Raw genomic sequence first — 26,061 nt, 5'->3', positions numbered from 1 at the left:
GATATCTATCGTATTGTCGCCAGTGCCCTTTGCTATGACCTAAATATAATATATATATATATATATATATATATATATATATATATATATATATATATATATATATATATATATATATATATATATATATATATATATATATATATATATATATATATATATATATATATATATATATATATATATATATATATATATATATATATATATAATGTAATGGTGCCTCCGTAGTGTAATGGTCAGCACGCTCGGCTACCGTTCTGAAGGTCCCGGGTTCGATTCCCAAGGGGGGTAAAATAAAATATAAGTGATTTTTTCAGTGTCATATTTATTCAATATTACCCTGGACTGGTACCTGAAGCGGAGGGCTGATCACCTTTCCTTCATGTGTAAACCATCAAGATAACACTGCGTTTTTATGACGCAGTGCCCTATGCACCATTGGGGTGCGGATAAGGGTTTTATTATTATTATTATTATATGCATTTATATATATATATATATATATATATATATATATATATATATATATATATATATATATATATATATATATATATATATATATATATATATATATATATATATATATATATATATATATATATATATATACATACACATACACATAAACATATGAGTAGGGCTTTTTTTTCCATGTAACGCGGTGGAACGGCGTTCCGGTACCGTTTTTCAGGGATATATATATATTTTTTAATTTACGCTTTAAATTGCGCTTACGTAATTACAATCATCATCTATACGAAACAATATTAGCGCTTACGAGCTTTTGAGCTGTGAGCTTTTTTTCCGGGACCTTTTTTTGTTTCAAAAACTCCTTTATATGAGTAATATATGTGTAAAGGCAACTAGCCGTAACTCAACTTGCGGCTGTTTGGCGTAAGACGGCTCAAAGCATTCTCATAACTAGGTCCCGTTCTACAGTACCTTCGTTGTGTGTAAAGCTGGTACAAGTATTTCTGTATTGGATTTTGCAGGTTTTGAACGAGGGCATCTTAGATTCGGTGCTCTCCTACATGGTTGGGCATGGAAAACCAGCGAAACAGGCGAACCATCATCAGACCATCATGAAGAAAGCCGTCGTGTACCCTTCCAACATCGGTGTCAAGAAGCCCGCAAGCTTTAGCGGCAAGTGACCACTTTGCTATCTTTTTTTTTTTTCCTTGGGGGTCAAGGGATCTTGCATCCCTTATGTCACCGCGACCATGTCAGGTCTATTGTGACTTCCCTGTGTTTTACAGCTCACTGCCAAGACCTACATGAGTCATGTAACTCACGACCTGTCTTGGTGGTAGGAGCTTCACCTTCTCGGAGTCCAGTAGAGGTCCTCCAAGGATGTGACTTCGTTTGTGATCGAGTGCGTCACAATTGTGGATTGGCGTTTCGCTATCATCAATACGAAATCTGCATACTGGGGAGTCATGAAGTGAGATTTTTGTCATGTGTTTCCTCAGTCTGCAGTGTCCTGGTTAGGATCCTTATTTGTTTATTGCTAAGCTTTAGAGCTTCTGTGGTGAATTTCCGCGAGTACCCGGTGATCAGTTCCTTTGCGTGTTTCATCCCTGAGCTGTTGGACCAGATTTCTTGGCACTTGTCCATGGCCCAGTTTTTTAGATTGAACTTTGCTATCTTACTTATATTTATTATTACTATTAGTTATATTTTCTCATTTGTATTTTTTTTAACATGCTTCATACCTTCTGTTTTTTTTTAACAATGTCACGCCGGATATCGATCTATTCCATGTGTCTGAGGGGGTATTCCGAAACGGGATTCTTCTACATCTTTAACAAGAGTGTTACTTACTTTCTAATTTTTGTTTAAGATGCCGTAGAACGGGGCTACTTGAACATTAATGATTTACTTGAGCCCAGTACAAAATATATATAAATATATATATATATATATATATATATATATATATATATATATATATATATATATATATATATATATATATATATATATATATATATATATATATATATATATATATATATATATATATATATATATATATATATATATATATATATATATATATATATATATATATATATATATATATATATATATATATATATATATATAATATATTAAGAAAGGTGTGTTATTAAGATAGTTTTGGACATCTGGAACGAATGGGGAGGAAAGAACGGCAAAACAAATCTATGGGGCGATTGTATAGTAGAAGAAAAAGGAGCAGAGGAAGACCGAAGAAGACTTGGCTTGATGAGGTATGTCAAATACTTCGGAAACAATCGGCGGGTACGTATGAGGAGATGTGAATCTATGTGTAAGAGGCGAAGAATGCTTGCATAGATTGATAAGACAGTGAGGTGTGGCGTTCTGGTCTCTCTCTGCCTACCTCTGCGGGAAGGGGCGTGATGGTTAGTTATTATTTTGTTGTATTTTTCCAGGATTCTTGACGGAGAGGGATTCCACGGACAAAATGGGCGTTCCATCCCGAGACAAGTTGGGAAGGAGGAAGTCTTCCACTGGAGGCGACAAATATGTCCACAAAGGAGAGTGAGTACCAACAATCTATGAATTTAAAACATTTTTTAATGAATGTGTCCAAATACTTGTTCACAAATCTGGATTACCTCCAATTATTAGGAGTTATTTTACATATTATTTTTTGACGTCTCATCAAAGATGAAGAAGAATACGTAAGTCTGGGCATTTGCGGGGCTGACGACCGTCATAGGCTGGTTTAAGTGATAAGTTTTTTTTTTTTTAAACTCTTATCCGCACCCCAATGGTGCATAGGGCACTGCGTAATACAAACGCAGTGTTATCTTGATCGTTAACCATGAAGGAAAGGTGATCAGCCCTCCGCTTCAGGTACCAGTCCAGGGTAATATCGAATAAATAGTACAGTGAAAAAAAATCACTTATATTTGTGTATTATAAGTGATCACTTTACTCACGTGTTACATTCACCAATTCATAATTGTAGACCAAATACAGATGTAAATATTTTTTTATACTGGGCTCAAGTAACACATCAAAGTAGCCCCTTTCTACGGTAATGTGTACGCTTTACATTTTAGCTTGTAATGTGTATGTTAATTCTTATTGAATAACAATATTTTGAGTGTGTCCAAATACTTGTTCACGAATCTGGAGTATCTCCAATTATTAGGAGTTATTTTTCATATTATTTTTTGACATATCGCCCACTCCTTTCAAGAACGTCATAAATCAAAAAACTAGATTTTTCAGGAGAATGTTTTTAAAGTTTAAAAATATAATACAATGCATTAAAAATAAATATCAAGCCACTTATTGAACTTTTTACTGAGCAACAGATCTTTTTAGGTAAAACCTGAAGGTTTTCTCTCCATTTGAAAAATATTAAGTATATTTAAAAAAATAATTAAACAATACCTTTTCTTCAAAATGTAAAAACAACACTTTCTGCCCTGTAGCGGGTAAATATTAAGTTAAAAATGTGCCGCTTTTGCTGGGATATAGTACATTTTCTGGGCATTCCGAAAACATTCACAACTGAAAATTGACGATTTTTGATTTATGACGTTCTTGAAAGGAGTGAGCGATATCTCATCAATGATTAAGAAGAATATGGAAGTCTGGGTATTTACGGGGATGACGACCGTGATAGGCTGGTTTAAGTGATCACTTTACACACTTTAAGTGATCATTGGTGAGATGAAAAGAAGCTTGGGTAAATGCGCTTGGTCACTTTCTCCCGTATGACTACGATATATTTATGCATATCGCTCACTACTTTCAAGAACTTCATGAATAAAAAAACTGGATTTTTCAGGAGAACATTTTCAAAGTTTATAAATATAATACTACTTAAAAAAAAAATATCAAGCCACTTATTGAACTTTTTGCTGTGCAACAGATCGTAAATGCCCAGACTTCCATATTCTTCTTCATCTTTGATGAGATGTCAAAAATAATATAATTGGAGGTAATCCAGATTTGTGAACAAGTATTTGGACACACTCGCTTTACTCTGGCCAATATCTGTACCCGTCGGATTCTCCAGTTCTTTGGACACGTTGCGCGTGGCAACGAGGATAGTCTGGAACGACTAGTTGTGATCGGTAGCCTGGAGGGAAAGAGAGGGAGAGGAAGATCCCCACACGATGGACCGATCAAATTAAGGCAGCAGCAGGCACCTCGGTGGTTGGAGCGCTACGTGCAGCGCAAGGGATAACTGGAGAAGAGTCATTGCTTGTGCAAGGGTCACAACACTCAGCAATGAGGAATAAGACGGAGAAGAAGAATTTGGACACACTCTCTTTTAATAGCACATCGCGAGAATGATCCGTTTGCGCGATTAGGCGATCGTCCATGGTTGACAAGTTGTCTCCGCGATTGCAGCGGCGAGGTGGAGATCCACGTGTGCGACGAGGTGAAGGGCGCCAAGAGGGACTTCCGCTGCCCGCAGAGGCTGCTGGTCTCCAAGATGGGCTACTTCGCGGACGTGACCTCCGGCCAGAAGCTGGAGGACATGGACATCTCGGTGCACTGCGACATCCAGATATTCGACTGGCTGATGCGCTGGGTGAAGAAGGACACCATCCTCGTGGCCGACTGGCCGCTGCTGGACCCCGCCAGCGTGGTGCCCATCCTCGTCTCGGCCTCCTTCCTTCAGGTACCCTTTCCACCCTAAGAGTTTCTGCTCTATAAAAAGCTTCTTTCGTCTCAATAGACGTCGCTAGTGAAATTCTAGTGATTCAAGAACATTGTTACGAAATTGGATCATATGTATATATAGAACTTGAATAGTGTGGTTGTCAATCATGGGTAGAATTGGTGAATGTCGTGTAAAGTGATCACGTAAACCAGCCTATGACAGTCTAAAACCCCGTAAATGCCCATTCTTCCATATTCTTTGTTTCATCTTTGATTCGATGTTATGAAATAATATGAACTATATTTTTCAATTCAATTTCAATGTTTTCGAAATTTTGTTGAAATATTGGCAGTCGCCGCGCCCAGTGTAATGGCAACATTGTGTTTTTTTAAATTACCTAACGTCCAAGTGACTCTGAAATCTACCTACGGCTTATGCAACACCGTTTATCATGTCCCTACTCAGACTTCAACTTTAAAAGATTCATAGCCTATGCCTACTTGTGAGTGGATTTATTCTTTATGTTTAAAGTTACTATAATTTCATGTAATTCATGAGTGAAAATTCTACGCAAAAACACTCGCTCGTCGGTCGGCACGCTATCACTATTTCCTACTTATATATTTTTCTTACTTTACTAGTTACATTAGCAGATCCTATACTAAACACTAGCGTAAAATAAGCACACATAAATGTCATAACATAGATACAAGGTGTAACCGACCCACAGTGATCCACCCAGAACAAGCTTCTTCTTCTTCTTTCCATGTTCGCTCCCTAGGTGGAGCATATGGCCAACACGAGTCGTCTCCAAGTCACTCTGTCACGCGCCATCTCTTTGGCTTCCTCCCAGGTCAGTCCGGCGTCTCGAAGTTCCGCTGAGTATAGTCGGTGAATGGTCGTCAGCGGCCTTCCGGGGCGCCGGAATCCTCGGGGTTGGAAGAAGAGACATGAGGGGTTGATGCCCTCGGGTGGCATTCTAAGGACATGTCCCAACCATGTCCACCTTCTTCTCTTCAGGACTTCCAGTATGAGGGGCTGTTGAGTTCTTTTTGCAGGGTTAATCACCCGGTCTCTTTAAAAAAACATGATTACGATACCAACAACAAGAACAAACTAGGTAGACAAAAACATTTTATTCTACGATTTGATTGTTCTGGTATTGATGAATATTATTTCGTTGATTTTTCGAATAATTATGCATTATTTTATAATTCTGTAGCTTTGGGAATATTTTAATTAAAAAAAAAATATGTATGAAATAAAAAAAAAAAGTATTAAAAAAAATAGTATTGTTATAACAAGAAAATACATAATATACGCAATTAAACACAGCATTCTTTTTTTAAAATTTATTTTACATTCTTTTGCATTACATAACATAAATTCAAATACAAAAAAATATTAATAAAATATGAAAATGAATACAAAAAAGATCCCACAAAGGCATGGCCTGTGTGTGGGTATACAATATAATTTAGTCATAGTAAAGGGTATATAGGTTTTATAAGTAGAACTAGAATAATAGTGTAAATATAAAATACAAAAAATACTTCACTCTCAGAAAATAGTTTTTTTTTAAATAAAATTAAAAACTTAATAATATAAAAACATTTACAACATTTTGAGTGTGTCCAAATACTTGTTCACAAAATCTGGATTATCTCCAATTACAGGAGTTATTTTCATATTATTTTTTGACATCTCATCAAAGATGAAGAAGAATATGGAAGTCTGGGCATTTACGGGGCTGACGACCGTCATAGGCTGGTTTAAGTGATCACTTTACACACGTGTAACATTCACCAATTCTACCCATTATTGACAACCACACTACTCAAATTCTAATGGTAACACGTGTGTAAAGTGATCACTTAAACCAGCCTATGACGGTCGTCAGCCCCGTAAATGCCCAGACTTCCATATTTTTCTTCATCTTTGATGAGATGTCAAAAAATAATATAAAATATAAAAACATAAAATAACATAAAAAAGAGATGAAAAAGGAAAAAATTAATGATGTATTATTATACAAATAAATTTACTCTTAATACCATAGAATCAACTTGTGATGGCCTTCGATAGTCACACATCAATGGCATTTTATGACCAAAATCGCGTTAATTCTTAAATAATGATTTAATATAAAATTAAACCTGTGGTAGGCAAACAATTATTTCCCTATATTATTGTAGAATTATAGCAAATTTTATCATAAAATGCGATTAAACTGTCGCTGTCACAAGCCGCCTTTAGTTATTGTTATTGTACCTATATATTTATTTATTGACTTGGCGTTTAATTTGTAGAACTCCATTTTAATTTATGTATTAATTTTAAATCAAACACTGATTTTTTGAGTCTACTAAGTTGTATTTTATTAACAAAAAATACATAAAAAATTATATTGTGACAATTGTTTCGCCTTGTTAGGGCATTATCAAACGAATGTGAAGATCAAATGGACTACGGTCCTTATGTAGCTATACAATTCTATGTGACAGTTTTAACATGTGCAGCAATAATTTATGGGAGACAACAGTCGCTCATGGGGGATGTAGGTATGTAACCTTATATTTGTTTTCTGGGAAGGGAAGAATTTATTGACATGGCCATATTTTAGAGATTTTAATACAATTGTTGGTAATATTATTTTTAAGAATTTTTATATGTAGATGTAATTATTAGTTTATCAATAACGCATCATGCAAGCGTTTACATAGAGAGAGATGATGTACAGTAATAGTCTATTTAAATATATTTAGCAATAGTGATGACCTAAGGTTAGCTTGTTCATTAAGTAGTGGGGGATGTAGGTATGTATCCTTATATATATACTTTACAGAACTAATGACTAACTTTCTAACTAGAACTAACTTCTGAGAACTAACTAACTTTCCTGGAACGACTAGTTGTGATCGGTAGCCTGGAGGGAAAAAGAGGGAGAGGAAGATCCCCACACGATGGACCGATCAAATTAAGGCAGCAGCAGGCACCTCAGTGGTTGGAGCGCTACGTGCAGCGCAGTCAAGGGATAACTGGAGAAGAGTCATTGCTTCTGCAAGGGTCACAGCCCTCAGCAAATGAGGATTAAGACGCAGAAGAAGAAGACTTTACAGAAATAATCTAAATTACAGAAATAAACATAAATTACATTAATAAATAATACACAAGACTAATTATAATTATCACGACTCATCATCAATCTCACAATCAGACGAATCAGATACTAAATAATCACTATCGTTACATGGATGAATATTACTTGCCACCTGATGTTCTGCTATTGAAGGCGGGACAATTAAATTCAGAACTTCCAACGGTAATTTGTCGATTCTCTTTCTAGGTACTTCTCTGAGTGAGTTGATTACAGGATCGGACGTTATCAAAAGCATATTCAATAAATCTGTATTCGTGGAAGTACGTGACAGTTTCCTAGTATGGTGTTCGCGGAATCTACGACAATCTTTATTTCGGGCCTCTTGAGATTCTACCGAGAGCTGCCTGATTGAAGAATGAATGTTTTTATAACCTCCGTACTGTGTACTAGAATTTTGCGAACAGTAACAGGCATATAGTACCACGAATACAGATTGAGATAAAGGGTTCTGGTTTCGGAACAAAGTTTTTCGAATTCGATCAAATTAATGTCGTACCCGCAGGATAACGTTCTTAATAAAATACTGAACTTTTTAATTAAATTAACATCCAATCCTGCGATCTCTCCACTCAGTTCCGGATTCATCAAAAACCTGCGAGCTGTGTTCCCATTATTCGTATTTCCATAACCAGGTTTTGGTTTGTCTACAATAAGCCCCATCTGGTTTTTAAACTTTTGTTTGATTTCTTCCGAACGCTGTTGCACACTAGATTTATCGTCGTCGCCTCTAACTTGCCACTTTTTTATATCCAAACGATAGCTGGAGACCTCTAGGCGCCTAGAGGTCCTTCACCGGGCGGCCGGGGCGTTTGATAATGTCTCAATGAGACGAAACGCGTCACGTATTACCATATACATGTATCGTAGTCGTACAGGCGAAAGTGACCAACTAACAAAACGTAAAGTGTTCAGGAGGGCCATTTAAGTCACTTTTGCTTGGCAAGAAAATAAACATCAATGCAGTTAGTCGTTTTTAACAAGTCAATATATTATACTTACAAGTTTAAAATACTTTGGGATTTTTTCAGGGAAATATTTTAAGCTTGTAAGATCTCAAATAGTCAACGATAACGTTTTTGTAAAAAAATGCACTTGGTCATTTTCTCCTGTATGACTGCGATATGTAAATAAAAGTAGAATTCAATCCAATAACCGTGTTTAATTTTGGATGTACCTATTATATCATATGCGATATATTAAATCTCATCAAAGATGAAGAAGAATATGGAATTCCGGGCATTTACGGGGCTGACGACCGTCATAGGCTGGTTTAAGTGATCAATTTATACACTTGATTCTTCTTCATCTGTGATGAGATGTCAAAAAATAATATGAAAAATAACTCCTGTAATTGGACATAATCCAGATTTGTGAACAAGTATTTGGACACACTCAAAATGTTGAAAATATCTATCTACTTCACGAACTGCATTGGTAACGCTTTCTCGAAACGTTTTTTATGCATATAAAAATATAAAAATTGCATACAAAAATAAATTTTGTCCGCCTCCGTAGTGTAATGGTCAGCACGCTCGGCTACCGTTCTGGAGGTCCCGGGTTCGATTTCCAGGGGGGGGTCAAATAAATATCAAAAAGTTTTTTTTTTCACTGTAATATTTATTCAATATTACCCTGGACTGGTACCTGAAGCGGAGGGCTGATCACCTTTCCTTCATGTGTAAACGATCAAGATAACACTGCGTTTATAAGACACAGTGCCCTATGCACCAATGGGGTGCGGATAAGGGTTTTATATTATTATTATTTTAAGTTTGCTGACATATGACTATGTTGAAAGGAGTGAGCGATATGTATAGATATCGTATTAAATTGCATTAAAAATGTAACTATATTAAATAAATAAAATTATTAAAATTATATTTTTTCATTGTGATGTATTTTTCAGTTTTTTTTTATCGGCTCCACGTGTATTTTATTATGTCCTCGCGTATTTCCAGATGGACCCTCTCCTGCACGACTGCCTCATATACTGCCACAGTCACATGAGTGACATCGTGAAGACGAACACGAACCTGGCGTGTCTCAACGATACAATTTTGACAAGGTCAGCTGTTGACAATATTTTACATTATTTATTTTAAATTTTTGTCCGCCTCCGTAGTGTAATGGACAGCACGCTCGTCTACCGTTCTGGGGGTCCTGGGTTCGATTCCCAGGGGGGGGTAAAATAAATATAAGTGATTTTTTCACTGTAATATTTATTCAATATTACCATGGACTGGAACCTGAAGCGGAGGGCTGATCACTGTTCCTTCATGTGTAAAACTATCGTGATAACACTGCGTTTATAATACACAGTGCCCTATGCACAATCGGGGTGCGCATAAGGATTTTATATTATTATTATTTTAAGTTTGCTGATATATGACGATGTTGAAAGGAGTGAGCGATATGTATAGAGGGCTGATCACCTTTCTTTCATGTGTAAACGATCAAGATAACAAGGCGTTTATATGAAGCAGTGCCCTATGCACCATTTGGTGCGGATAAGGGTTTTATTATTATTTTATTTTAAATTCTTTTGCATTACATGACAGAAATTCAAATACAAAAAAATATGAATAAAATATAAATATGAATACAAAAAACGATCCCGCAAAGGCATGGCCTGTGTGTGGGTATACAATATAATTTAGGTCATAGTAAAAGGTATAAGGGTATATGTATTATAAGTAGAAATATAATAACAGTGTTAATAATAATAAATAATAGTAAATTTGGATAACTTATATAGCGCCATTTTCGTAAAATAATACCTCAAGGGCGCTTCACTGTGAATGAATTGGGGAAAATATTATGGTGGAAATGATTTAGCGAACGAATGTGTTTTTAGTCTTTTTCTAAAGATCATCTCACTCCCACTATTTCTAACCACTGGTGGAAGAGCGTTCCACGCCGTCGGTCCTGCAACAGCGAAGGCACGCTCGCCAAATTTAGTGCGTTGGTTGCGAGCTGGTAAGATCACTTTGCCCAATGCAGATGCTGTAGCCGATCGAAGCGTGAGACGTCTATCAACCAATTCATCTGGAATACACAGCTCCTTAAAGATACTCTGGAGCCATATTGTGTATTGATTTATACATGTTAATATAAAATACAAAAAGTTCTTGACTATCGGAAAACAAAAATTATTATATTTTTTTTAAATAAAATTAAAAACATAAAAAATATGAAAAAGTAAAAAGTTAGCAAGCATGTACTATGTACAAGAAAAGGTAGCTTGAATCTGTCAAATAAATGATTTTAATGATCATCAAACCCCCCTCATTAGCTATTAATTCTCTGTCTAGCCTCCGCGGTGTAATGGTTAGCGTGCTTAGCTTCCATGCTGGAGGTCCCGGGTTCGATTCCCAGAGTGAAAATAAATATTCCTGATTTTACACTCTATATTTACTTAATAATACCATGAACTGGTCCCTGAAGCGCAGGAGTAATCGCCTTGCCTTTTCGTAAGTAAAACGATCAAGATGACACCGCGTCAATACGACGCAGTGCCCTATGCGCCATTGGGTGCGGATAAGGGTTAGAAGAAGATATATAAGCGTTGCACAACTAAAGCTAGCACGCGTACGGGTATGCAACCCCGAGTGCCCCATACATTGGCGCTATTCTTCCCATATTTCTTTCTCCGATGTCCCAGTTCTACTTAGTTAGGAGGGACAGAAGAAGAAGAAGCTGAATTTGAATTTTCTAATTTATTGTAACTGCAGACAGTTGGTAGAATTCCATGTTAAATTTTTGGGTAATATATCCAAAATTAAACAAGGTTTATTGGATTGAATTCTACATTTATTTGTGTATGTCAATATGTGACGCGTTTTTTTATTTTTATTTAAAAAAAAAAAATATTTCTATACATGTATTTAAATCACAATTTATATATATTTAGAACTTTTTTGCAGAGACCCACCAAGCCACCTTGTGTGTCTTGTCGGTGGAGTTCTTTTTTAATACATTTTTTATTGTTTTTAACGATTTTAACCTAATATACACACAAAAAAGAGAAAAAATTAAGAATATAAACATTTTACAATTTTCATAAAATTAACTCTTGATCATTTTACCCATTCCTTTATTTTGCCTTTGTTCCATATTTTATTTTGACCTCTAACATCAGTCGGCAACAAATTAAAAATGTTCGGAACGATATATTGCAGTGTTCGTCTCCCATATTTAATGTTAATTCTTGACGCGTTTCGTCTTATTAAGACATTATCAAACACTCATGTGGAGTGTCACATATTAACATGTACATAAATAAATGTAGAATTCAATCCAATAAACCTCGTTTAATTTTGGATATATTACCCAACACGGCTGTTCAAATTTAAAACACAGTAAGGGACATTTTTTTTGTAGTACCTAGTTTTTTTTGCATTTTTGGACTAAGTAGAGTCTACTTAGTCCATAAATGCAAAAAAAATCTACTACAAAAAAATGTCCCTTACTATGTTTTAAATTTGAACAGCCGAACAGTGAATTTATATGTTTTGAATATTGAAAGCATTAACTTTGTGGATCATATAGATATATTATTTCGAGAAATAAAAATACTTTGTGTTCTGATCCACTCACATTTTTATTAACCAACTAGTTTCGGCAACAACCTGTTGCCCTCTTCAGGGTTACATTTATTACTAAATGTAACCCTGAAGAGGGCAACAGGTTGTTGCCGAAACTAGTTGGTTAATAAAATAAATGTAGCCCTGAAGAGGGCAACAGGTTGTTGCCGAAACTAGTTGGTTAATAAAAATGTGAGTGGATCAGAACACAAAGTATTTTTATTTCTCGAAATAATATAGTGAATTTATAAGCTAATAAAAAAGCCCATTGAAACGCGTGTCCGCCATTTTGTTTGGAAGGTTGGGAGCCATGTACACCAACTCGGAGCTGGAGTCGATAAAAGACAGGAAGGACAAGATCCAGTCGCGGCTGTTCTGCAAGATGATCATGTCCCTCGGGGAGCCGGTCCCGGAGACCCTCCGCGGGCACTACAGCTCCCTGTCCACGCTCTACAAGTGCAGCAGGTCAGCGATGTGCACTCCGACTCACTTATACCACGGTCTGGTCTCCTCATTATGCTTTACACCAGTGATTCCCAAAGTGGTCTATATCGACCCCCAGGGGTCTACGACGACTTGGAAGGGGTCAGACTTGGAAGACAGCAAAAAAAACTTGGGGGTCCATGAAAAAGAAATGGAGGTCAGCGACATCAGGTTTATTCCTAAGACTAAAAGCATTTATTTTTTGCTTATTTATTTAATTTAACAGAGAGTAATTTTAATTTGAATTAACCTAACATGTGTGTATTTTTTGAATTTTCATTACACTTTATACATTATCATACACGTTATAAATTTCAATATTTCAATGTGCACTACATACATCGACTTTCAAAAATACATTAGAAGATAGTGAATTTGCTGAAAAACAATATCAGGTAAGGAGGGATCTACCAAAAATCGAAAAACATGGCAAGGGGTCTACGAGACAAAAAAAGTTTGGGAACCTCTGCTTTACACGGTAACAGCGTAGACAGAGTACAACACAACTTCCTTAGATACATTAAGAAAGGTGTGTTGAGATGGTTTGGACATGTAGAATGAATGAGTGAGGAAAGAACGGTAAAACAAATTTATGAGGCGAATGTAATTGGAAAAAGGAGCAGAGGAAGACCGAGAAAAACATGGCATGGTCAGGTATGCCAAATACTTGAAAGTGGTCAGGTTAGGAGTCGTAATAATCGGTGGGTATTTATGAGGAGATGCATGAAAGTGGAAGAGGCGAAGAATGTTTGCAAAGGCAGAGTGGTGTGGCGTTCTATTCTCTGTGGAGAAGCGGCGTGATGGTTAGTTAGTTTTTTTTTAATATACTTGAACTTCACAAGAGACATCTTATTGGCGTGATTCAAGAACAATGTTTCAAAATTGGTTCACATATATTTAACTTCCAAGAATTTGAGTAGTGTGGTTGTCAATTATGGGTAGAATTGGTGAATGTTACACGTGTGAAGTGATCACTTAAACCAGCCTATGACGGTCGTCAGCCCCGTAAATGCCCAGACTTCCAGATTCTTCTTCGTTTTTGATGAGATGTCAAAAAATAATACGAAAAAAACTCCTGTAATTGGAGATAAACCAGATTTTGTGAACAAGTATTTGGACACACTCAAAACGTTGGTATGACGCTGTTGAAAGGAGCGTTTTGTCATACCGAACATCGAGCACGGTGTTAAAATAGCGAACGCCTGGCAACAGTGACGTCACACGCTCGCGCATATTCCGTCTGTCCCGACTCGACATTCCGTCGTACAGAGTTGTACGACGTTAGAGTTCTACCTGCGCGCGAGCGGGGGACTCGTGACCAGTGTTGCCATATCGCTCACTCCTTTCAAGAACGTCATAAATCAAAAATCGTCAATTTTCAGTTGTGCATGTTTTAGGAATACCCAGAAAATGTACTATATACCAGCAAAACCGGCATATATTTAACTTAATATTTACCCTCTACAGGGCAGAAAGTGTTGTTTTTGCATTTTGAAGAAAAGGTATTGTTTAATTATTTTTTTTTAAATACTAAATATTTTTTAAATGGAGAAAAAACCGTCAGGTTTTACCTAAAAAGATCTGTTGCACAGTAAAAAGTTCTATAAGTGGCTTGATATTTATTTTTAATACATTGTGTTATATTTTTAACTTTAAAAACGTTCTCCTGAAAAATCAATTATTTTCATTTATGACGTTCTTGAAAGGAGTGAGCGATATATATAACTTCCAAGAATTTGAGTAGTGTGGTTGTCAATAATGGGTAAAAAATAATACGAAAAAAACTCCTGTAATTGGAGATAATCCAGATTTTGTGAACAAGTATTTGGACACACTCAAAACGTTGGTATGACGCTGTTGAAAGGAGCGTTTTGTCATACCGAACATCGAGCACGGTGTTAAAATAGCGAACGCCTGGCAACAGTGACGTCACACGCTCGCGCATATTCCGTCTGTCCCGACTCGACATTCCGTCGTACAGAGTTGTACGACGTTAGAGTTCTACCTGCGCGAGAGCGGGGGACTCGTGACCAGTGTTGCCATATCGCTCACTCCTTTCATGAACGTCATAAATAAAAAACCGTCAATTTTCAGTTGTGCATGTTTTAGGAATGCCCAGAAAATGTACTATATACCAGCAAAACCGGCATATATTTAACTTAATATTTACCCGCTACAGGGCAGAAAGTGTTGTTTTTGCATTTTGAAGAAAAGGTATTGTTTAATTATTTTTTTTTAAATACTAAATATTTTTCAAATGGAGAAAAAACCTTCAGGTTTTAACCTGAAAAGATCTGTTGCACAGTAAAAAGTTCAATAAGTGGCTTGATATTTATTTTTAATACATTGTATTATATGTTTGAACTTTAAAAACGTTCTCCTGAAAATTTATGACGTTTTTGAAAGGAGTGAGCGATATGCCAAACCAAAAAATCTGAGTCAAACAGTCTAGAAAATCTGTATAAAATCTGTATAGAATCAATAACCCGAAATATAAAATTTATTTTTATACACATTTTTTATTAATTTTAGGAATCAAATCCTTTTCTATTTTTAGTTTGTAGCATGAATCATTGTATTGTTGGGTAATATATCAAAAATTAAACAAGGTTTATTTGGTTGAATTCTATATTCTACTTAGGACATTATCAAACAGAGTGTTTGATAATGTCCTAAGAAGACGAAACGCGTCACGTATTAACATATACACAAGTGTAGAAATTAACCAAATAAATCTTTTTTATTTTTGGATATAATACCCAACAATTCAATATGGAATTCTACCAACTGTCTGCAGTTACAATAAATATGAATCATTGTAGTCGTTTTGATAGTAAAAATCCTTCCAACGTTTCAGTACTTATTATCAAATGTTCATCATGCCCGAATCTATACATATTTTCATTCTTCTGTATTATCAATACTATGTCCAATTCCAAAAATCTTTATAAAACTAAAAGTTCCACCTAAGAGTAAAATCTGTCATCTGTAACGGCAGCCTTAAATCTGTATCAATACAGATAAATCTGTATACAGTGAAACCTTAATCTATCGTTTTTAAAGGGACCTAGTAAAATAAACTATGAATGCGGGAAAACAATGAATGCGGGATAAAGAAGTCAATACACAAGGATATGCGATCGAGTAAAGATACCGTCCTCCCAATTGCATAACCATTGGTAGGTTGAAATTTTAAGAATACAAGTTTTAGATGTAAATAAATGTATTAATTTAAAAAAATACAAAGTTGAACGGAACCCAAAGATCTTCAGACCTCTTCTGCTGTATCCATCACACAGGCTGTTGATAGTCTGTATCCCACACGTTGAAATATTGTCGTCGAATATAACAAAATTGAAAAAATGTAAAAAAAACAGACAAATTATATCAAATATATAGCGTATTTCAAACGATGAATGCCTTAAAAAGTTGGATAGAAACGATCGATGCGATCTATTTTTGTATGAAATGAATTCGGGGTAGAAGAAATAAACGACACATCCGGGAAAACGATTATTCAAGAACGATAGATAGAGGTTTCACTGTATATGGCAACACTGCTCGTGACGCGAGCGCGAAGCCGACCCAGCGGACCCCGCGCCCCAGCGACCGAGATGACGTACGATCATTGCGGCGCCGGCGCGCGGGCATAGTGTGAATCTTACGAGGGGGCATACATTTGCATAAATATATCGTAGTCATGCGGGAGAATGTGACCAAGTGCATTTTTTTTTCGAAAACGTGATCACTGACTATTCGATATCTCACTAGCTTAGATGTTGCCCTGAAAAAAATCGTAAATCGTAAAAAAAGTATAATATATTGACTTGTTAAAAATGACTAACTGCACTGACGCTTATTTTCTTGCCAACCAAAAGTGACTTAAATGGCCCTCCTGAACATTTTACGTTTTGTTAGTTGGTCACTTTCTCCTGTACGACTACGATATACAATACACACACACACACACGCACACGCACACGCACACACATGTATATATATACACATACGCACATCCGCACATGCGCACATGCGCATATTTTCTATCTATATATATATATATATATATATATATATATATATATATATATATATATATATATATATATATATATATATATATATATATATATATATATATATATATATATATATATATATATATATATATATATATATATATATATATACATATATATATATATATATATATATATATATATATATATATATATATATATATACATATATATATATATATATATATATATATATATATACATATATATATATATATATATATATATATATATATATATATATATATATATATATATATATATATATATAAAAAGGTACATTTGTTGCCAAATACTTGAAAGTGGTCAGGTTAGGAGTCGTAACAATCGGCGGGTATGTATGAGAAGATGCATGAACGTGGAAGAGGCGAAGAATGTTTGCAAAGACAGAGTGGTGTGGCGCTCTATTCTCTCTGCCTACCCCTGCGGGGAAGCGGCGTGATGGTTAGTTAGTTAGTTAGTTTTTTACATTTGTTTCGTTTGTTGGTTTGTTGGTTTGTTGGTGACTTATGCATGCCTTTACTGCTTATACGATCACGATGAAAATTTGTAAATATGTTGGACGCGCATCCGGGTTTTCTCATCATTAAAACTATTCCACAATTCGATCTGACGCTATTTTAAGGAAAAAATAAATCCACTACTACGAGTCGAAGAATCCGTAGAATCTACTAAGAATCCAGTACTTCATAAGTTGGTAACGCAATTTTAAAAGTAAACAACCGCTCCGATTCTCTGGCATCGCGACTAATTTTAGTTTTGGCAACAATGTTATCGCAAAGTCGTAATCAAATCTTAAAATGCCACCCAAACGTAAAAAAAAACATTGGACTTGTATTCGCATCGGCAACAAAGCACAGGGGCATCGCCACGTGGGTTAAATTTGAAAAAGCCACGCTTTCCAACGGACATGGTACGTGGCCTGCTTAAAAAAAAGCAATCTAAATACGAGTATATATGAAATGTCCCGTCTGTTTGGCTGTTTGAACTAGATGTATTACTAAATTAAGCATAGGAAATGTTTGAATCTTTCAAAATATCTTCATTGCATTCTCGCGGAGGTCACTGTATCAAAACAATGACAATACGGGAAAAGTATTTTAACCATATCGCTCACTCCTTTCAAGAACGTCATAAATTTAAAAAAATTGATTTTTCAGGAGAACGTTTTTATAGTTTAAAAATATAATACAATGTATTAAAAGTAAATATCAAGCCTCTTATTGAACTTTTTACTGTGCAACAGATCTTTTTAGGTAAAACCTGAAGGTTTTTTCTCCATTTGAAAATATTTAGTTTATTTAAAAAAATAATTAAACAATACATTTTCTTTAAGATGCAAAAACAACACATTCTCTCCTATAGCGGGCAAATATTACGTTTAAAATATTCCTCTTTTGCTGGGATATAGTACATTTTCTGGGCATTCCGAAAACATGCAGAACTGAAATTTGACGATTTTCGATTTATGACGTTCTTGAATGGAGTGAGCGATATTCGTATTCGTAAGCATGTGGGAGTTTAAAATGTCATATGTAATAAACACTGTCCATAGTTTAAAAACAGAATAGGAATTTGGAATCGGATTCGTTATGGTACATGGATGGATCCATGAACTACACTTGGATGGCTTGACTTTGGCCAATAATATCTGTACACGACGGATTCCTCAGTTCTTTGGACATGTCATCGGGTGTGTTATGGGGCATATCCCTTTATGTATCTGCTTTAAAGAGCTGTAATAGTAGTAGTGTGGATTCGTTTCTGTGACGTCATTCGTTGCCAACTTACGAAAACAACGTTTTTACGAAGGCGAATTATGCAACAACAAAAAATAATGAATGAAAATATTGATTATATCGGCTGCTATAATCACAAAACGAGTCTAATACAATCCTTTGTAGGTTGAGTATGTTAAATTAGGCATTCCTCCCGTCTGAAAATGAACCATTTAAAAGATTATGAAAGGCGGTTTGGACATGGTGAGCGAATGGATGACGCAAGAAATGAACTTGTTTTTAATTTTTATTTTATTTTTACAGTTGTAATAAAATGCTGGCAAAACAAATAGCCGATCGAGTCCCATGTCAGCCGTGCAACATGACCATCGATCGGAGAGGAAACGTCATGAGCGCACACACAAGGTACCTAACATCCCCGCAACCCCTTTCTCGATCCCATTCATCGTAACTTCCCCTTCATCGAGCGAAACATGCAAAATAAAGTACAATTTAAATAATAATAATAATAAAACCCTTATCCGCACCCCAATGGTGCATAGGGCACTGTGTCATATAAACGCAGTGTTATCTTGATCGTTTACACATGAAGGAAAGGTGATCAGCCCTCCGCTTCAGGTACCAGTCCATGGTATATTGAATAAATATTACAGTGAAAAAGTCATTTATATTTATTTTACCCCCCTTGGGAATCGAAGCCGGGACCTCCAGAACGGTAGCAGGACACGGGACAATTTAAATAAACTGTGTAAAATTTCAATGGTTCAATTTTGTCCGCCTCCGTAGTGTAATGGTCAGCACGCTCGGCTACCGTTCTGAACGTCCCGGGTTCGATTCCCAACAACCGTTATATCATCAGGTCGAATAAAGTCTTAATTTAACCTGACGATGGATAACCATTATATCGTAGTCGTACAGGAGAAAGTGACCAACTACCAAAACGTAAAATGTTCCGGAGGGCCATTTAACCCACATTTTCTTGACAAGAAAATAAACATCAATGCAGTTAGTCATTTTTAACAAGTCAATATGTTATACTTCCAAGTTTAAAATGCTTTGGGATTTTTTCAGGGCAATATTAAGCTAGTAAGATATCAAATAGACAATGATCACTTTTTTGTAAAACAATGCACTTGGTCACTTTCTCCTGTATGACTACGATATGTACTATGAAGTGGTGTTAGAAATGGTTGTTTGGCAGGGATTTGGCATGGAGCCTGAGCGAGTACATCAGCTCCCTGTACGCGGAGATGAAGTCCTGGAGGAAGGTGTACTGGCGGCTCTGGGGAGAGAGTCACTTCCTGAAGTGCTCCACATGTGACAACTACTTTCCGGTCCGACAAGTGAGTGTTGTCTCTATTACTCCTCTAAATAACTCCTCATTATCTGGGAGTTTTCATAACAACCAGATTAAAAAATATTTAATAATTTATTTGGACCGCACACTGGGAGCATTGAATTTTTTACCTATTTTTACCCGGGTCAACCCTGAATTCAAAAAAATTATTTGAGACCGCTCAGTTTCACTCAAATCGCGTTTTTTGGCATTTTAATTTTGGCATTGCAATAGTTATAAACGGACCCAACTGGAATACCGTAAATGATCGCGCAAATAAGGATATGAAGATCCTAAAGTTCTGGTTTGACAATAATCTATTATCCTTAAATACAGATAAAACATTCTTTATCCCTTTTTTTATCCATAAACTCAAAATACCGACAAATATAAAAATTACAATTCACAATGGTGACTGCAGGGATTCAAATTGCAAAAACTTATGTTCTGTTTTATGTCCAAAAAAATAAAAAAAAATATCTAGGTGTAATAATAGATCAACACTTGAAATACCATAGTCACATTAGTGAACTAGTAAAACGAATAAGAAAATGCAAATATATATTTATTAGAATTCGAAACATACTAACCATCGACAACCTAAAAAAAGTTTACTATGCTATTGTACACTCACTACTACAGTATGGCATTGTTGCATGGGCAGGCTCATACAACAACATACTGAACTCTGTGAAAATAGTACAGAAAACCATAATTAAAGTTATTTTAAAAAAACATGTATCCAACAAAATTTTTATTTAAAAAGTCCCAAATATAGAATCCATCTTTAAAAAAACGCAATTTTTTAAATACTAAAGGGTGACAATTATTTAAATAAAAAAAAATATATCATCGAGATTCTCAAACGATTTTTCTACTCCAAAATGCAACACCAAGCAATTTCAGCAAAACTTCAAATATTTGGCAATCAAACATTTCAATAAACTCCCTAAAGAAATAAAAAAAAGACAATTTAAAAAAAACTTAAGAAAAAAATTAAAGCTCATTATATTTAAATCTTGAAAAAATATAGAAAAAAAGAATATTATATCTTTTATTATATAACATTAAACTACGAGTGTAAGTCCCTCTCCAAGCGCAAGAGCACAGTCTCTTTTATGGAGAGGCACAGCGAATCGAAATATAAAGTTCTCCATATGTATAAATGATTCAAATGTATTATGTTATAAATAAAAATGTTAATATATTAAATAAATAAAAAAAAATATTAAAAAAGTTAAATAATGAAAGCTTAAATAAAAAGTACAAAAAATGCACTTTTTCACTGATAAAAATAACTGGATAGCAACGCTTCACATATAAAACTGACTGTTGAAATTAGTAAAAACAGAGTTTTCGAATAAACCATGGCCCTAACTGTCGTAAGTCGGATAGCAGGTAATGAGTAGTAGGTAAAATCCATCAAAATACGATTCAAACCGAAAAGATTGCAAGAATTCATATTTAAAGACATAAACCAATTCTGTAGGGGGTGCCTAATATATTTGGCCACCACTGTATATATATATATTAGCTACATTTGTAGTCTGTACTTTCTTATATTGTATTTTATTACGTGTCAAATGTATTTTTAATAACCACGCATTTTGTTTAAAAGCTCAATTATAGCGTTAATATATTTTAATAAAATAAGTAGTTAATTTTTTATGAAAACTTGTTTTATTCCTTGGGATAATTAATTTTGTGGGAAATCGGGATCTTTGTTTTTCCCCAATTTGGGGGATTCTGAATTCGACCTAGATTTTTGGGGAATTCTGAAAATTGGCTTTGGCAACGCTGCAAATTAGGTAAGCCGAACAGCCGCGACAGTTACGGCTAGTGGCCTTCACACAGTAGGTACTGATTGACGCTGTTTCCAGATGGACTGGTGCTGCTACCACGCCGACATGCCGCAGTTCTTCTCCCCAGACCCCGCCAAGTCCGTCTGCCTGCCCATAGGGCGGTACCCCTGCTGCAGCCAGCGGGCCTACAGGTTCCAAACCCTCAACCACGCCATGGTACCTCGCCCTTGCCTTGCCTCTTGGCCTTAGAACAGGCTCTCTGAACCGGTGCTCCGCGATATCGTGAAAACCAACATTTTATGTCGGCTCATCCACTGTGCGATTTGAGTCGCAAATACAATGGCTAGATCAGGCATGGGGAACCTTTCTATTTCAAAAAGCCACATTCACTTATCTGATTCAACATGAGGCCGCAGTAAAGAAAACTTTGACACCCCTCCTATAAACTAAATATTTTAACTATATCTCAATACAAATTGTTAAAAATGCAATTTTTTAAATATAGAAAAAAATGTATATTTACAAATCAATTTATTTATCAAGCTGCGTATGTATAAGAAACATACTTAATACATAAAAAAAGTACGTACATCATTAAAAATACTTGTTAATGTTACAGGTTTACCAACCTTTAATGACTAATTTGCATCTGCTTTTTGTTAAAAAGCATTTGAATATTTGGTGCTCAAAGCGAGCTCACTCATTCTTTCTCGATTACACATCGGTAAACTGTGTTTTATTATTTTTTTAAATTGGCATCAGTGAAAAGGCCGCACTAGAATAGCCTTAAGGCCGCAGGTTCCCCATGCCTGGGCTAGATGGCAGCACCCTTGCCGAGTGAAGTTGAAAATATCACGGGAGTTATGTGTAGGAATTTGTAGACGGTGCCTACACCAACGGTAGGTTCATTGGAAGGATTTGTGAAGCGAGTGTTTTTGCCTAGAATTTTCACTCATGAATTACATGAAGCTATAGTAACTTTGAACATAAAGAGTAAATCCACTCACGAGTAGGCATAGGCTATGAATGTTTTGAATATTCAAAGCATTAACTTTGTGGATCATATTGATATATTATTATGAGAAATAAAAAGACTTGGTCATAAATTTAACCCTGAAGAAGGCAACAGGTTGTTGCCGAAACTAGTTGGTCAATAAAAATGTGAGTGGATCAAAACACAAAGTATTTTTATGTCTCAAAATAATATATAGGCCATGAAACTTAAAAAGTTGAAGCCTGAGTAGGGTCATGAAAAGCGGTGTTGCATTAGCCGTAGCTAGATTTCAGAGTCACACGGACGTTAGGTAATTAAAAAAAAAAGGATTTGTGACCCTTGATTTGTCAACCTAAGTTTGACAGTTGACGCGTTGAGTTCACGCGCACCGTGATCGCGCACCGATCCTGAGAAAGACGGACAAGTGCACAAGCCAATCATTTGTTTTTTCATGCTACACCGGACCGTATGAACTGGACTGCCGGACAGTGAAATTCCGTGTAGCGCGCATGCGCTCTTAGGGCGTTTGTACACTACACGGAATTACACGGAATTTTACCGTCCGGCACGTCAGTTAGCGTTTTAAAACGATGATTGGTTTGTATTGGCACGTGCTTTTGTCCATATTTTTTCGGATCGGAGCTCTTGATCGGTGCGTGAACACGTTGCGCGTAAATTCGATCACGCTAAACTGTCGTAGTTGGTTTCATTTTTCAAAACCGGGCTGCCGGACGGTGAAATCCGTGCTAAGTAGATTCTACCCAGTCCAAAAATGCAAAAAAACGTCTTTCGAAAAAAATGTCCCTTACTGTGTTTTAAGTTCGGACAGCCGAATGTGTTCAACGACAACTGCACTGACGCATATACATTATATCTACTTCTCTTCTGTGTGAGTCATGACAGGTCCCCCAGACGTCGACTATCACTTGAGAGTAATTGTCCTTGTCTTGGGCAGCTCTAAACAGCGCCTCGACGGTCCCGATCCCCGTCCAATCTCATTTATTCGGAAGCCAGGAGATCTGTCTTCTGCCCACACCTCGTCGGCCTTCTATTTTACTCTACACATTATATGACGAGTCTAAAAGCTACTCTCCCTTGTGTGAATCTCAATGCTCTGTTTTCTAGCAAGGATGCCAGTTCCGCGAACACATACCGAAGCATCTGTGCGACTACGACGTCGCTGTGCTGGCGATATACAACGAGTTCAAGAGCATGATCGCGGCTGAAGCACCCCAGATGGTTTTCCCTGAGCAACTCATAAGACTGATTACCAAAGGTTAGTTCGTCATCCGCCGCAGAACTCTGGAAACCGTTCTGCGTTCTTGGGTGGTGACCATGGGCCCCAGAAAACATGGGCCGGTGACATTGTCCCCATCGCGGGTAGTTAGTGCGTCGAAAAAGCAGAAACCAGAGAAGGCTGGATTTTTTAGCAGTGAAGAGGCTGCTGAAAAAGAAAAGAAGAATAAGTTCTTTATCATTTGTGGTAGTGATATTTTTTGATTCTTTTTTTCTTCAAACCTTGGTCACAACTGTCGTCAGGAAAAGGCGATTCAGTTGGCTCGGCCATGTACTCCGCATGCCTCTCGAGAGTATTTATCAAGCTTGCCTCTTTTACAAGGCATCAGGTTCGCGCCGCCCAGGACGACCACTGCTGACGATTCGTTGGCAGTTCTCGTCAGAACTTCGGGACACAGACCTGACTTGGGAGGATGCAAAGGAGCTGGCAGCCGAAAGAAAGACCTCTAGATAGTTTGTAAACTCCATATGCTCCACATTTTCTGCGAGACAATGTTAGAGTAATTTCGTACGATAAACGTATTAGTCACTAACGATGTATTAGTCACTTAAAGGACAGAACCCACGTTTCAAACAACAACAGCCACTTCACAGTCCCAAAGTGACGGTTTGGTGTGTATTGTCGACCAGTGGAATAATCGGTGCCATTTTTTTTTTAAATCGTCGAGGGCAAGCCATTACTGTGAACGGGGTTCCTAATCGGCGCATGCTTAACGATTATTTTTTGTCAAAAATAAGAGAACATTCTGTCTCCACTTCACACACATGATTCCAGCAAGATAGAGCTACCTCTCACACTTGTAGAGAGACAATGGCGATCTTCGTGATTTGTTCCCTAAAAATTTATTAGCCGTTTCGGTGACATCCCCTGACTACCCAGGTCGCCAGATCTTACTTCTTTTGTCTTTTATTGTGGGGGTAACTCAAAACATAAGTTTATAAAACAGACCCTGCGACCATCTCTGCACTAAAAAAATATCGTTAACGAAGTTAATGGCACCCCGACGTCACTTCTCTAGCGAGTGGCACGGAATACTGAAGCCAGATTCCAAGAGTGCGTCCGACGTGACGGTCTACATTTAGACAAAATAATTTGTAAGAAATAAAACCCGCACTTCTCCTCTTTACAATAGTTTTTTTTTTTTTTTTTTTAATAAATGTTTATCCTCTGCAGTTTATTATTTATTAAAATTTCAAATCCTAATTCTGCCACCGGACACCTGATACGATCCAATTTCGAAACATTGTACTTGAATCACTAGAATTTCACTAGAGACATCTATTGGTGAGATACGTCGTCATATTCTTCCTCTTTAGTTGATAACTCACATAAGTCGATGTGCACTTTCCATGGCCAGAGAGCGAAGAGGACCTCGGGAGGCTGAGCGGCACCGAGGTGTTCTGGTGGCAGGGGCTCCGGCTGGCGCCCCCCCGCCAGGCGCTCGGCCTGCTGGGCAAGCTCTACTCTGGCAGCGTCGGCGTCACCGCTAAGCCGAACGGTAAGCGAACTCGGGGGCAAAGGGACAAGTCACGTCAAAACGGGACACGTGGTCACTTCATTAACGCACTAAGGAAAGGTATTTCTACCCGTTCGGTCGATTGATGCCTAGCGCTTGTGCACTACAGGAATTTTACCGCCCGGCAGTCCGGTTAGCATGATAAAATGGGTGATTGGCTTGTATTGGTTTTGTGCTTTGACCATCTTTGATCGGTGCGTGATCATGGTGTGCGTAAATTCGATCATGCTAAACTGTCGTAGTCGCTTTTTTTTAAAAAAACCAGACGTGTAGTACACGAACGCTCTTAGGGCGTTGTTTGCGCATTACACGGAATTTTACCGTCCGGCAGTACGGTTAGCATGATAAAACAGATGATTGGCTTGGATTGGTTTGTGCTTTTGACCATCTTTCTTCGGATCGGAGCTCTTGATTGGTGCGCGAGCACGTTGCG

The 26,061-nt window shown here is 36.6% G+C and overlaps 1 protein-coding gene across 2 annotated transcripts in view; it reads left to right on the top strand.

The window, feature by feature from the left end:
* Positions 1–26,061, top strand: part of LOC148309659 (uncharacterized) — a 67,726-nt gene that overhangs the window by 34,324 nt on the left and 7,341 nt on the right. For both annotated transcript variants that reach the window (XM_088259634.1, XM_088259633.1), the window contains 10 exons: positions 999–1,149; positions 2,442–2,550; positions 4,384–4,657; positions 9,758–9,864; positions 12,683–12,847; positions 18,987–19,088; positions 19,885–20,026; positions 21,900–22,037; positions 23,941–24,091; positions 25,470–25,610. In XM_088259634.1, the coding sequence (XP_088115760.1) occupies positions 999–1,149; positions 2,442–2,550; positions 4,384–4,657; positions 9,758–9,864; positions 12,683–12,847; positions 18,987–19,088; positions 19,885–20,026; positions 21,900–22,037; positions 23,941–24,091; positions 25,470–25,610 (1,480 nt within the window). The remainder of the gene's footprint in view (positions 1–998; positions 1,150–2,441; positions 2,551–4,383; positions 4,658–9,757; positions 9,865–12,682; positions 12,848–18,986; positions 19,089–19,884; positions 20,027–21,899; positions 22,038–23,940; positions 24,092–25,469; positions 25,611–26,061) is intronic.

This window comes from Brachycentrus maculatus, unplaced genomic scaffold (genome assembly GCF_059751285.1).
Source record: "Brachycentrus maculatus isolate JH-2025_06_01 unplaced genomic scaffold, ASM5975128v1 h1tg000119l, whole genome shotgun sequence".
Classification (NCBI taxonomy): Eukaryota; Metazoa; Arthropoda; class Insecta; order Trichoptera; family Brachycentridae; genus Brachycentrus; species Brachycentrus maculatus.
Note: the sequence above shows the minus strand (reverse complement) of the source record. Positions and strands in the feature narration are given on the sequence as shown.